The sequence below is a fragment of the Lutra lutra genome, chromosome 6, assembly GCF_902655055.1.
Source record: "Lutra lutra chromosome 6, mLutLut1.2, whole genome shotgun sequence".
Taxonomy (NCBI): Eukaryota; Metazoa; Chordata; class Mammalia; order Carnivora; family Mustelidae; genus Lutra; species Lutra lutra.
In genome coordinates this window covers 68641822-68654103 of record NC_062283.1, presented here as the reverse complement: position 1 = coordinate 68654103, position 12282 = coordinate 68641822, and the positions used below count along the sequence as shown (strand labels likewise).

Sequence of the window (12282 nt, the reverse complement as noted above, 5' to 3'; positions counted from 1 at the left end):
AAGCAAAGGGCCGATGTCAAACACCAGTCCACAGTGTGGAGCATGGAGCTGCTGTCAGAATGGGAATCAATGCCAATGTTCATAGCAGCAATGTCCACAATAGCTAAACTGTGGAAAGAGCTGAGGTGTCCATCAACAGAAGAAGAGATAAAGAAAATGTTGTACATATATACAATGGAATACTATGCAGCCATCAAAAGAAATGAAGTCTTTGCCATTTGCAATGACATGGATGGAACTAAAGGGTTTTATGCTGAACGAAATAAGTCAATCAGAGAAAGATAATTATCATATGCACTCACTGATATGAGAAATTTGAGAAACAAGACAGAGGATCATAGGGTAAAGGAAGGAAAAATGAAGCAAGACGAAACCAGAGAGGTAGACAAACCATAAGAGACTCTTAATCTCAGGAAACAAACAGGGTTGCTGGAGTGGAAGGGGGTGAGAGGGATGGAGTGGCTGGAGGATGGACACTGGGGAGGGTAAATGCTATGGTGAGTGCTGTGAAGTGTGTAAGACTGATGAATCACAGACCTGTACCCCTGAAACAAATAATATACTAAATGTTATTAAAAAAAAAAAAAAAGAATGGGAGTCGACGCTTGTGGACCGCCCATCTACTCCTGGGCTGAACCCTATGCATCTGCAACGATTCACTGGTGTCTACCTACAAAAATGGCAGTAGAATATGGCTCTGCCTGCTCTGTGCCCAGCATATCCTTTCATGCCTATTGGCTCCTTTAGTCCTCTCACCAATCCCATGAGGCAGAAACTATTATTAGTCCCATTTCAAAGATGGGGAAACTGAGGCCCAGAGAGGTTAACACCCTTGCCTGAAGCCACACAGCAATCTGGAGGAGAAGCTGGGATCAGAACCAGACGATCTGGCTCCAAAGCTTAATAATTGAGATTTCACACAATGACCCCACATCATCCTGATAAGTTTAATTATGTTCTGTAGCCTCAGTCTGAGGAGTCAGAAAAGTGTGAAATCCATTTTAGAAAAGGCCTCCTCCGTGCAAACTAGTTAAAATTACAGGGGAAGGAAAAAAAAAAAAAAAAGCCTGGCTCTGAAATTCAGCTAACTGGAAAAATCCTCTGGGGAGCCACACCTCATTCCCACCAGTGGCAAATCCGTGAGGTGTTGCTGGCCGCTCATTCTGCCGCTCAGCCTGATCCGCCCTCCCTAACGCGGTCTAGACCTGGAAGCATTCACCCAAAGCCCTTGTGATCGTCAGTACAGTTGTGCCATTGCCGTATCCACAGGGATAAAACAGACCTGCCTGTGAGACTTCTGGGGTGTGACCAAGGCAGGCTTCTTCCCTCTTGGGTGCACGGACCCCATGGGGAGTCCTTGAGACAAGGCCCTGTAGCCGTTTGGGGACTCTGCTTTTTTTCGTTTTATTTTATTTAAATTCAATTAATGAACATAGAGTGTATTATCAATTTCAGAGGTAGAGTTCAGCAACTCTTTAGTTGCTTAGAACACCTAGTCCATCACCATGCAGACTCCTTAATGCCCATCCTCCAGCGCCCTCCCCAGGGACTGCGCTTTTGAAGGTGGCTCTGAGTTATGTCAATAGTCATATCATATGGACAAGGCTTTGACCACTGCTTTGACCGCTCCCCTTAAAGGCAGGTTGGTGAATGAACCCCAGGAAGAGTGTGGGGAGTGGCGACAGATGGACTGGGCTCCCGGGATTTGGAAGCAGCCAATCCAGGCTGAGGTCAGAGGTCCCACTGTTGGAAGCTTCAGCTGGAGGGTGGGGCTCTCCAAGCACGTGAAATGCTCTTCCCAAACCAGAACCATCTCTGGAATCCACTGTGAAGATAAACAACTCCTGCAATATATAATTTCCTGCAATTTCTGCCTTTTCGCCCTGTCGTTTTAAAAAACATATTAAGTTCTTCTAAAACAGCAGGATTGCCTCAATTTGCATCTTTCTGCATGTTAATCAGGCTGCTGGGGAGATTACAGCAAACAGCCATTCATTTCCGGATGGCCAGGCCTACTGTAGCTTGTTAGCTGTCCCTGACCCAGAAAGGGGCCCTGCAGGTTAGAGTTCAGGCCCAGAGGTCAGCTGGTGGGCTGAAGGCCTGGAGAGGGTAGCAACACCCCGGGGTGGGGGTTGGGGGATGGAAGCTGGGCCTTGCTGACATGCTCCAGGATCAGAACAATAGTAAGGGAGGTACAAAAATTTAAAAGGCCCCCAAAAGCTCAGTCATCAAAATCAAGATTTTAATGTGAATCTTGAAAAATCAAAATCAATGCAAAAACCCGTGACAAATAAAACATCCCCAATTCAAATAAAAGCCAGTTTTACAAATGAAGAAACAGGGGCACAAAGAAGTCAAGTAACTTGCCCAGAGTCACACAGCTAGTAAGCAATGGCATTTGGTCTGGATCCAGAGCCTAAGCTCTTAACCACCCTGCCCTCCTGCTCACACGCTACACCCTAAAAAGAACTTTTCGATAGATGGTGGAAACACGGTGACATTTATTGGCTTCTTTTCAAAGTTTGCCAAGAAAAAAAGATATCGATTAAAATGAAGAAGAATCGTCAGCCCCAACTCTGAAATTCAGCACGCCAGCAGGAGGGAACACAACCCAGAGCCAAGAGTGATTCTGTGAGCTGCAATCTCTGGGAGGGCTCCCGCATTCACAGAAGGGTCCAGAGCCCCAGACTGTCAGGATAAGACTGCAGAAGCACGGGGCTTGGGGTGCTTGGGGTGCAGGCATTTGGGGATATCCATGAAGACCCCGTAGGCTAGAGCTGATTCGAACGCAGATGGTAGGTGTAGGAGTTGATCTAGGAGATCGGGCCTGTAGCTACGCATTGCCTATAATAACCACGTGGGGGTCAAGCTGGTCAAGCTTGGTTTTCTCTGCCGTCTTCATGACTGACTTCTCAAACAACCTCATCAGCTGTACATCTGTTGATTTGGTCATTCAGACGCTGAAAACCCCAGACTGACCGTTTTCCCTCCCACACTTGGAGCCTATGTGTCTGGGATACCAACCAAAATCCATCAGCTAAAGTTCAAAAGAAAAATGGAACAATTTGGCTAGGAGGATGTTCACGGCAGTGTAAATGAAACTGTTTCCTTTAAGAGAACAGATTTAATAAATTACAGCCATCCATATGATAGAGGAAGAATTATATAGCTATTAAATACAGGTTTTCAAGGAATATCTAATGACATGAGAAAATAAATCTGGATACCATATTCTACTAATTAGAAGGAAAAAAGCTATATACATAAACGCCTAGAAGAAAGGAGGAAATGCAGCAAATACACCGAAATGTCAACAATGATTCTCTTTGTATTTTCTATCATGTACACTGTGACCATGTTATTTTTTAGCATCAGGAAAAAATGTTTTGTTTTGTTCTCTCTCTTTTTTTTTTAAACCAGAGGGATGATTTCGAAGACAAAAAAAAAAAAAAATTACAAACTAACTTGTAAAGGGTGGTGTGTGGCTGCTGGTTGTGGATTACACAGGACACTTCCATCTCTGGTAGCCACAACACACATCTCTCCCAAATATCAACCTGCATACTTCCGAGTCTCAGAAAAGCTTCACCAGTTTGCCTCTTTCTCCTTATCTTTCTCCCTTTCTCCCAGGACTCTTCCCTCGGCCCCATGGAGACACTGGGCTCTCCCTGATGTCTGTCTTGAGAACAGCGAGAGTCCTGACTTTATCAAGACTCAAAACTGCTAAGCAGGCCCACTACAAGCTCCTGCACTATCTGGACCCCATTCCCACCTACTCTCTCCCCTCTCTAGTGTCACTCATCACTATCTCCTTGCCCCAGGGCCTTTGCATAAGCTGTCCTCTTTGCCTAGACCCATCTTCTTCTAGGTAGCTGCAGGGGCTTATTCCTTCACCTGAATGTATTTGGCCCTATTATGTGGTATTATCCATGGATTTCCCTTCAGGACAGTAAAGAGTGCTATAAAATACTGGCTATTAAAAAAAAAAAAGCAATGGGTCTGATGAAGTTAAGGACCCCTGCTATACTGTGATTGCTGGTTGGCATTTCTGTCTCTCACACTAAATTAGAAACTCTGGCCGGCTGGGAGGGCAAGAACTGACCCAAGGCCTATTTGCCAAAACAAATAAATGAATACATGAGCAGGCTGGTGATCTCTGGCGGGGAGCAGCTAGGGGCAGTTACTGGTGAAAAGCTTTGATTTCCCTGGCTTGTGAGAGGTGAGCTGCTCTCTTGCCAGTGTGTACAGGGAGGGACCTGACTGGAAGGCCCTGAAGATCGCTATCTGGCCAGGAACTCTCTAGAAACCCAGCCACTCACCACACCTGCTGAAGGCTCCTGGCTCCACAAAGATCACAGAGCCCATGGCTATTCCATATACTGTAAAGCTTACAGCTTCACCGTGGGTAAGGGAAGTGCTCCCTGAGAATTAGGAGGCCACAGCTCAGACCTCTGAGGCTGGCACTTCGATGTGCCAGTGAATGAGATATAATACTCTGTGTATCTCAATGAGATACACATACCCTCTATATCTGTGGGCTGGGATCCCTCACTTCTCCCCACCTCCCCGCCCCATGGTTGAGGATCAAACAGACTTCTAACACCAGGAGCTCAGGTCAACTGTGTGGACTATGAAAATGTCGGTCAGCGTGACAGGGAACAATGACCGTACGGAACATAATTAAATCTTTGGTGACTCAGAGGCCCTTCAAGAGCTGAAGCTCATCATCATCCACATCAAGTATCACTGAATAGTATTTTGGATCAAATTCTGATTGTTGCAACTTTCTCGGTATTAAAAAATCTCGATGAGCAAGGCTTTTTCTATAACCTATCGAAGCATGCGGGTGACCCACCGGAGTCCACTCTGGTCCTTCGCTCGTCCCCAACCACCCACACGGTCCCTGCGGTCCCTGCGGATGGAGAGAGGGTTTGTCTACTTAGGCAGAACCATTCACTTGAGCAGAAAGCCCTGCTCTGGTAAGGATGGGGGGGAACAACCCACCCCTCAGACTCCACCCTCTTCCTTTGATCCTCCCACTGAATGCCGGGCTGGAGCACAGAAGCGAAGCGGTTCAGATGTAATTATTTTCATTCAGCCAGATGCTGGGAATTAGTCTCTTTTCCTTGCAAGTATTCTAGGGAAAGACAGAACGCAGCCAAAGGCACCCCAAAAGAAAAGGAGCTGACAATCTCAAGAGGAAGGAAGGGAGCCCACCCCCCACCTCCTTGCCTTGGAATGGCTTAGACGAGGAAACCAGCTACCACCCCTGGATGAAGCGGGGGGAGGGGAAGGAGGAGGAAGGGGGAGACACCTAATAAATACTAAACACGGGCTGTTTTGCCAATCCCAGAAAACCAGACCGAGGACAGCACCCAGCATGGTCTGGAGCTTTAGAATTCCCAAAGCACTTTCGCTTCTATTACCTGATTTAATTAGAAACTAGAGAGGAAGTCACGGGCTGAGCTAGAAGTTGGGGGCAAACCCAAGTTAGGCTTCAAGGAATTCAGATTCCATCTTTCTGCAGACACCTGTTAGGCCCAGCCTCCTCCACGAACCCCTTCAATCCTCACGGCAGGCACCCCATCAGCCCCAACATACAGGTGGAGAAACTGAGGCGTAGGGAGCTTAAATAGCTCTACTATATATGTCAGCTGGGTTTCCTCTTCCTTGTCTCAACCCCAGTAACTTCCAGATGGTCAGCATACACACTTGTAAGAGTTTCCACCATCATCTGGTGCTAACCATTTGGTCATTCATTCAGTTGCAGATTCCTGAGAGATCCCTGTGAATGTCTACCTGCACACCAAGCCCTCGGCTAGGGCCAGGCATCAGGACTGGTGTGGCTCTGCCATCAAGTTCCCAGATCCACCAAAATAAACAGCCAGAGAAGCCAGAAGAATGAGCACTTGGGTATAAGCTGATGTGGTCATCACTATACTGCGATTCTGCATCTTACTTTCCTGCCGGAAGCCCCCGAAAGCAGAGTTGGGGACCCCACCACCTGGCAGTTAAAGACCCTGACTCTAGGACCAGACTGCATGGGTTCACATCTCTTCTACCCAGTGACTAAGTGACCTTGGGCAGGTCATTTAACCTCTCCAAAAAATAAAAACTGTAATAACCAGATATGATAATATCTCATACAGTAAGACCTACAGTCTTATATCACATATTATAATAATACAGATAAATCAGTCAACCATGTAAACCACTCAGCATAATTGCTCAATTAATCTTGGCTAACAATTTATATACCCATAGTAACAGTTCTTGAAGTATGGACCAGGGACCCTCAAGGGGTGGTCTGTGAGGCCAAAGCTATTTTTGTAATAATATCAGTAAGACATGGAAATTTTTTAGAAGTTACCTAACACTGATATCACAACAGATTGACTACAGAAACATATATGACACTCCAGCCCTCTTCTGTTCAGCCTGACATTAAAGAGATTTACCAAAAGTCCAAAACAAGGCCACTCTTCTCACTAAATGACTTTTGTTTTGGAAAATACAGTTATTTTTCAAAAAAGTTGTTATTTATGTTATCCTATAATGGGTTAAGCTGTTGTGATTTTTAAATGAGTTAATATATATTTTTTAATTTATCGATTTTATTTTCTAATATGGCAAATATTTACGGTTAACAAATAACCATAGTTGCACTAACTTCCCTGGAAGGTCAGAAAATCTTGTTTCTCCTCCTCCCTCCTAGGCCCTCTTACCTGAGCCCAAGATGAATTTGGGTTCCCAGGTTACCCAGGCTCTGGCTACCTCGTCCTTCTCTCCCGAGGACACACCCATTCCCACCTGAGTTTCCTAATCAACCAGAGAGGTGTGCAAGGCTGGGAATGAGCCTCCGTTTTAGAATTGGGTTGACCCGGATTAGAACCGTGACTCTACCACTTACTGTCTTTGAACAGATGGTTTAGCTTCTCTGAGCCTCAATTTCCTTATTCATACAATGGGAATAACAACAGTACCTACCTCTTGGGATTGTTGTTGGGAATAGTGACAACTTACACAAAACACCCACCCCTTGACAAATGACAACTATCATCGTTACTGTGTTTCATCGTTACTATTAGCCATCCGGTCCCCCAAGCCCCTCCTGGGTGTGCTCAGCTGCCCCTTCCGCTGTCCCCAACTCCCTCTTCTCCACAGTCCCACAGAAGGAGCAAAACCAGGGGCTGCGTGGGATTGCAGCCTCTGGCTTCGCAACATGCACACCCCAACCACGCGTCCTCACTCCCTCAATCCCAAGCAGGGTGTCACCCTACTCCAGAGCTAAAAGTGAAACATGACAGCTAACTGCCAAGTGCCCAGGCTCACGACTGAAAAAGCCCTCTGCTGCCAGGGCTGGAGCCAAAGCAGTTTTGGTTCAGGGAGAGAGGACCATGACGAGGAATGGAGGCGCCCCAGCCTAGAAGGCCGGGGACCAGGGCCCCAGCTGGCTCTGCCACTAATTGTGGGTGAGTTCCATCCCTTCTGGGCCTCAGTCGGCCCAGCTATAAAAGGAGGAGACAAACTTCTAGCTCAGATGTTACAGAATTCTTGGACAGCCAGGTAAAACTGGGGAGCCCTGACTTCCCCAGATCCCTCTAAGGACACATGTGGCCCTGGGGTCACAGGGAGCGCAGCCTGCCCTCTGCCACGGCTCCACCCCCACCCCCACCAGACCCGGTCCTGAGTCCCTCTGCCACTCACCCTACAGTTGCTCAGCTCCTCAGCGGACAGGATGATGGTGCCACATTTCTTCCCTGGGACCCCACTGGGAGAGGAGAAGATGAAAGAATGGAGAGCCAGACAAAGACAGACAAAGCCTGAACACTCCCTGAATGGGCCCTCCTCAGCCTCCCCCTTCCCCAACCAGCAGATCTGCCCAGAGCCCCTGAGAAGACAGAGTCTCCTGAAATTCTTGTGGCAGTGTAGCCTAGGGCACTTGCTTCCTGGGCCAGGGCCCCCAGGCCTGGAACTACCCCGCCCCCTGCTCCCCCAAGAGCCCGCCAGGAAGTATAGTGCCTGCAATGAAAGTCCTAGAAGTGGAAAAGCATCCAGACTCACCCGGAGGCTTCCAGACCAGTGGTTCTCAAACTTTCCATCCAAAGACCACTTCTGTGGGCAAAAGACCTCGTGGGCCAGCCACCCCACCCTGCACCCAGCTGACCCCCAGAGTCCTGGAACCTTTCAGCTCTGAGCCACTCTGATTGATCATGGGTGGGAGAGCAAGCAGCAAGAGGGAGTTAAGCAGAAGGGCTGGTATCCTCCCAGTGGTAGCTTGTCCAGGCTCTCTCCCATGGCTACCTCCCCTTGAACATCTTGGCTGGGGTCTCTCGGGAAGAGAGATCCCATGGCCATTCATGCAGCTCCTCAGTGAGGTGGGCAACCATGACATGAAGTCGGCCCACCCAGAGAATCCCCACCAAGAGGTAGAGTTCCCAAGCTGGGGATTCCCCCAGGGAACCTGGACCACCTCCCCCCTGGGTCAGGAGGGCCCCCTCTCCTGGGCACCAGCCCATTCCACTCCAGTGTTTGGGACAAACCCGGGGTTGTGGGTCTCCGGTGTGGCCAGGGGCCACTGGGAAGGAGGGAAAAAAATGTCATGCTGTCCAGTAGCTGTTTAACTTTGGACTCATGATGGTACCTCTCCAACTTCCGGCTTCCTTGCCCAGAGAATGAGTATGTTTGTAGGCTCCATGAGTAAGAATGTGCACACGCAGCGCATGGCACCAAAAAAGGCTCCCAAGGAGCACCATTTCGCTCCCTGCCTCCTTTCCTTCACAATCTCCCCAAGCTGCTAAAATCCAGCCCCACACCTCAGGCCAGCCTTGAGGCTCCCAGCCTGCTGTCTGCAGAACACACTTTGAGAACCACTGATGGAGCTCTCCCCAGTGCCAGCTTCTGGAGGGAGAGGCTCTCAAGTACAGGAGGCAGGGGCGCCGGCCCCCGAGGCTGAGACAGCCCAGGTCTCTCCACATCAAGTGAGTAGAGTAGGGTCCCCTGCCACAGGCCTGCCAGCTTGTCCCCTTAGACAAGGGCCGGTGAGCAGAGTGCCCCTGCTCTGGTCTGGCCCTCCCGGGTATAAAGACATGATTTGTTTGACCAGAGAGACAATCCTCACACCATCCTCCTCCGCCAGTGTTTCTCCATCTGTTCCTCCCTCTGCCTCTGGGCCCTGGGCCCTTCTTTGATTTCCCATCTTCCCTTCCCTCCACTCCAGACCCAATCCGCTCCCACCTGCCTAGGGCCTTCCTTTTGCTCCCCCATTGCCTTTCCGGCCCTCCCTCGCTGCTTCTCTCCCAGACTCCTGCTCCATCTCCAACTGCTGCTTCCATAACTCTCCGTGAAATAAGCATCCACACCCTTCCTGGGCTGTGAGCACCCAGGGCCCCCAGAGGCCCCTTTCCCATATCCAGCGGCCCCAGCAGCCAGTCCAGCGGCCGGGACCCTGGCTCCTAGGAGCTCTCAGCAAGGAGAGGGGAGTTTTGCTTACTCAGCCAAAATACTCAATGGTGTGAAGCCCCTCCAGGCTGGCCCCCCACCCGGAGGGGGGCAGATATTCCCTATCCTGCCCCACCCCACACCCTCTGATGAGGATCTTCCCTCCAACCAGGAGAGAGGGAGTGGGAAGGAGCACCAGGGCGGGGGAGTGGTGTGTCTTTGTTGCATGTAGTTGCATGAAGCCCGCCAAAAACAGATGGTTGGGGTGGAGGCCAGGGGAGCAAGCAAGGCAGGCCCACCAGTGACAGGGAGCAAATACAGAAAGTAAGGATTTAGCAGAATCTATTCTGAAAGGAGGCTGACATCCAGCAGTGGAAGCAGTGGGGTAAGAAGCTAAACAGAAGGGAGGGACAGAGGGAGGGGAAAAGGGCAAGAGGTAGGAGGCGGAAAAAACCAGGACAGGGATAGAGGCAGGGCAAGTGCCCAGCTCCTGCTGGCCACTGGAAGCAGCCCCTACCTCTGCTCCCCACCCTGCTCCCAGAAGTCCCATGAGCCACTGCGGTTGGGGATGCTAGAGCTGCAGCCGGGTGTGGGAGGGGCCGGCTGCAGAGTGGCACTTGTGCACACTCAGTGCACACTCTCTCTCTCTCTCTCCCCAACCCCCCATCCCCACCCTGCCTGACCGGGGCTGAAGGCACAGTGGTGGGAACAGGGCCCAGGCCTGGACACTGAGGCCCCCTCTGCAGAGCCGGCTGGATGTCTGAGGACTCCAGGGCCAAGGATGTCTGTTGACCTACCCGTTGGACACAGCTGGCATGGGTTTGCCTGTCCTGGAATTCAGGCTAAATGCTCCTATCCTGTAGAGAGAGAGTCAGAGAGAGCATGTCATGAGTCAAGCCCCCAGTCCTGAGAGGCCATAGCACTTGGCATCAGAATTCTTGGAGACAGGTATCTGTTCCACATCAAACAGGACCAAGAGCTGCAGGCCGGCCAGAGGAAGGAGAGGTGTTCCTCCCAAACCTTGCTGTGAGGTGCTGGGTGACTCTACCTCGGGGTCCTCAAAGTGTGATCTGGGGCCCAGCACCGTCAGCATCCCCAGAAAATGTGTTAGAAATGTAAGTTCTCAGGCAGCCCCACAGACTAAGAGGGGGGCAGCCGAAGGCTGTATGCTTTGAGGACCACAGCTCTACCTCTAGACTGTGAAATGGGGAGACTGCTGAGAGAATCACGGGAGATCAGAGAAGCTGATGTCAGTCTAGTCCTGAAGAGATGACCCAGGGAAAGGGAGGTGTTGTGTGTGGGTCTAGCAGGGAGACGAGAGACAGACACACGACATTTTCAGTATGGGAAACAGATCCCCCTCCTTCACCAATCCATCATCTCCAAGATCCTGCTGGCCCCCCCAAAGCTTGCCTCCCCAGCTGTCTCCTGAGGAGGTCTTCCTCAATTCACTTAGCAGGTGTGCCTGTCCACCATGGGTGGGCTGGGTGACAGCAGGGAAGAAACAGACCGGAATGACAAGTGGTCTTTTGACCCACATCTGGGAGCCAAGATGGGCAGACACACACACTCACTCTGGGAGCCCCAAATTCTATAAACATCAGAGCCCTCCAAACCTGGGTGTTTTCCCTATTCTCAATAAATGATAGCATATATCACTATTCTCTGTGAACCCAGAGAAGGAGACCTTTTCAGGGACAGAGAGGCCTCTCCAGGGGCCCTGAAGTTAACATACAGTTAGTGGGAGTCAGAGACCAGGGGCTGGGAGAGAGACCCCCGTTCCTGACCATAATGCATTCTGCGCTTCTTGGTCACAGCGAGGGGATAGCACCCAGTTCGAATTTAGCAGAAGCCAGCAGGGAGTTGATACCCAGCCCAGCCTGCTCTCCCCTTCCTACCCATCCTGCCATGTGGCCGGGACACCTGTCCCAGTCTGCAGGCTCCTTTTGTCTGGGTTCTGCCCCTAGGGCTTCCTGAGAAATAGGGACAAGAGAGGGCAGTCTCACTACCCAGCCAGCCTTGGTTGGTCCCTACAGCTGCCTGCAGCTTCCACCAGAAGAAGCCTTGGGATTCCTCATCCCAGAGCCTTCCTGGAAGAATAGCTTTCCCCTAAAAGCACTTACAGCCCTATAATGCAGATTTTCAGGGCAGGGTAAGATGAGGAGGACCTCACCCTACCCACTTCTGGCCTACAGTAAGAGGTGAATAATCTGAGGGATATGCTATGTGAGGAGAACCCCTGAATTCAAATCCCAGCTCTCCTATTTCCTAGCTGTGTGCCCCTGAGCAAGTCACTTTTCCCTCTCTGGGCATTGATTTCTTCCCTTTACGTTGGCAAGGGTGGGAAGTACGAGTGGACTAGATAGTGTCTTACGTCGTCCCAGGAATATGGGGCTCTAATAACTGAACCTGGGTCCCTCCAAGTTCACTGGGTTAACGGCCCTGCAAGGTCTCCAGGGTCTCCTTATTCCTAATCACCCTGCATGAGTGGCGGCTTGCTGCGCCCCTACCCTGAGCTAAGTAAGGGTGGGCGGGAGGTTGGCCCATCCCCAGGGAAGCAACCCAAACAGGCCCCACTCCCCTCTACACTTACGTGAGGGGCTTCTCCAGGCGGCTCCCAGGGGACCCCACGATCTCTCCGAGGGTGCAGAAGGCCTGGCCCAGGAAATCCTGCATGCCCAGGGTACAAAAAAAAAAAAAAAAAAAAAAGCCAGTGTCACCCACTCTACCCACAGCCACCCCACCTCCCCCATCACCCCGTGCCTAGAAGTAGGCAGACTCTGAGATAACCAGAAGCAGCATCAGACATATGGGTCTGTGTCCCAGGGAAGCTCGAGGCTG

General features: G+C 50.6%; 1 protein-coding gene across 2 annotated transcripts in view; it reads right to left on the bottom strand.

Moving 5' to 3' along the window:
• CPNE5 (copine 5) overlaps positions 1-12282 on the bottom strand; it is an 89461-nt gene that overhangs the window by 38196 nt on the left and 38983 nt on the right. Inside the window, exons 6-9 of one of the 2 annotated variants that reach the window (XM_047735045.1) lie at positions 12035-12111; positions 10239-10298; positions 8065-8115; positions 7708-7771 (exon numbers count right to left, since the gene is read on the bottom strand). In XM_047735045.1, the coding sequence (XP_047591001.1) occupies positions 7708-7771; positions 8065-8115; positions 10239-10298; positions 12035-12111 (252 nt within the window). The remainder of the gene's footprint in view (positions 1-7707; positions 7772-8064; positions 8116-10238; positions 10299-12034; positions 12112-12282) is intronic. The other variant, XM_047735047.1, reaches the window with a different exon arrangement.